The 1,270-nt window shown below is 47.7% G+C and overlaps 1 protein-coding gene across 1 annotated transcript; it reads left to right on the top strand.

Annotated features, from left to right (window-relative positions):
* Positions 1 to 254: 254 nt before the first annotated feature.
* On the top strand, positions 255 to 1,132 carry Pmar_PMAR006316 (hypothetical protein; the record flags this gene model as incomplete). The annotated part of the gene is made up of 4 exons (XM_002779918.1): positions 255 to 354; positions 497 to 587; positions 639 to 750; positions 869 to 1,132. Coding segments are annotated over 4 exons (567 nt in total), but the record flags the coding sequence as incomplete, so codon positions are not given.
* Positions 1,133 to 1,270: the final 138 nt, after the last annotated feature.

Below are 1,270 nucleotides of genomic sequence, written 5' to 3' on the forward strand. Positions count from 1 at the left end.
TGATCGGCAGTGATGATGATGAGTATATCAGATGTGGCTCATCATCATCATCATTCTACCAACCAATGCCTCAATCATTCATTGCTGGTCTGCAGCAGCATCAACAAAGGACATTCGACGCCTCATCATTATCAGTACTCTCGTGTGGGCTCTCACCCGAGGCAGAAAGTGTGCTAAATGGGTATGTGGTGAAGCATTTGAACGGTACGACTAAGTATTATCCTCCCCAGTCTAGTACTCGATGATCAGATGGTATGCCTCCTGAGAAGGACATTGTGGCTCTCGGCAATCGATTAAACCTTTCTATGGCTGTCATTGTGAGAGCGGTTATGACCAAGAGAGCAGCTTTCAAGAGTGGTATTTTAAACACTCCACCACAACAACAACAACAACAACAACAGCAGAGCAGCAGCAGCAGCAGCAGTCCAGTCGTCACGCAGTTTAACAAACGTAGTAGTAGTGGATGTGAGGCGGTGGGATGGCAGTTGTATGGCAGGTGAGAAACAACAGCCGAAGGAAGGACGGCATCAAAAACAACGAAGAGTGGTGACGACGAGCACTGGTGACACCGGTACTCATCGGATGGGGTAGTAGAGATGTGGTTATCAGAATGACGTAGGATGAGTTTGTGTTGGTAGGAGGGTTCAAAGGAGGTTTAGGAAGCTGGCATGGGGAGAGTCCCTATCGATACCTTTAGAGAGGCTCATGCTGGTGCCGTGTGAGCCTAGGTCCATCTCCGATAGAGATTTGGTAAGTCTTCCCGGAGGAGATGGTATAGTGGTAATGTTCAAGATTCTCATTGTGGAGGTTGTGGGTTCGATTATATCCTCGAGCTCTAGTGGATGTCTGTATCGATATTCATGTTCAGATATCTTATCACACGACCTATGCAGCACGACTTGGCATGGTCGTCTCCACTAAAGACGATAAACAATCGATGCAATCATGTCCTGATAATAATGATGATGATGAATTGAAGCAAGTGAGTACTCCGACGATGACTATGGAGGAAGACGACGACGATGAAGAGGAGGAGGAAGAGGAGGAAGAGGAGGAGGAGGAAGAGGACGACGAAGAGGAGGAAGAGGAGGAGGAAGAGGAGGAGGAGGAGGAGGTGAAGGAAGATGATGAAGTAGAGGAGTCAGTAGCGGAAAGGCCACGAGTATCGGCAAGGTTAAGGAAGCGTAGAAGGATAGTCGGCCACCCTTCATCTGATGAGAGCTATATTGAAAGCGAAAATGAAGCCACTTTCCCCGATGATTGATTACCA

This window comes from Perkinsus marinus (genome assembly GCF_000006405.1).
Source record: "Perkinsus marinus ATCC 50983 genomic scaffold scf_1104296945034, whole genome shotgun sequence".
Classification (NCBI taxonomy): Eukaryota; Perkinsozoa; order Perkinsida; family Perkinsidae; genus Perkinsus; species Perkinsus marinus.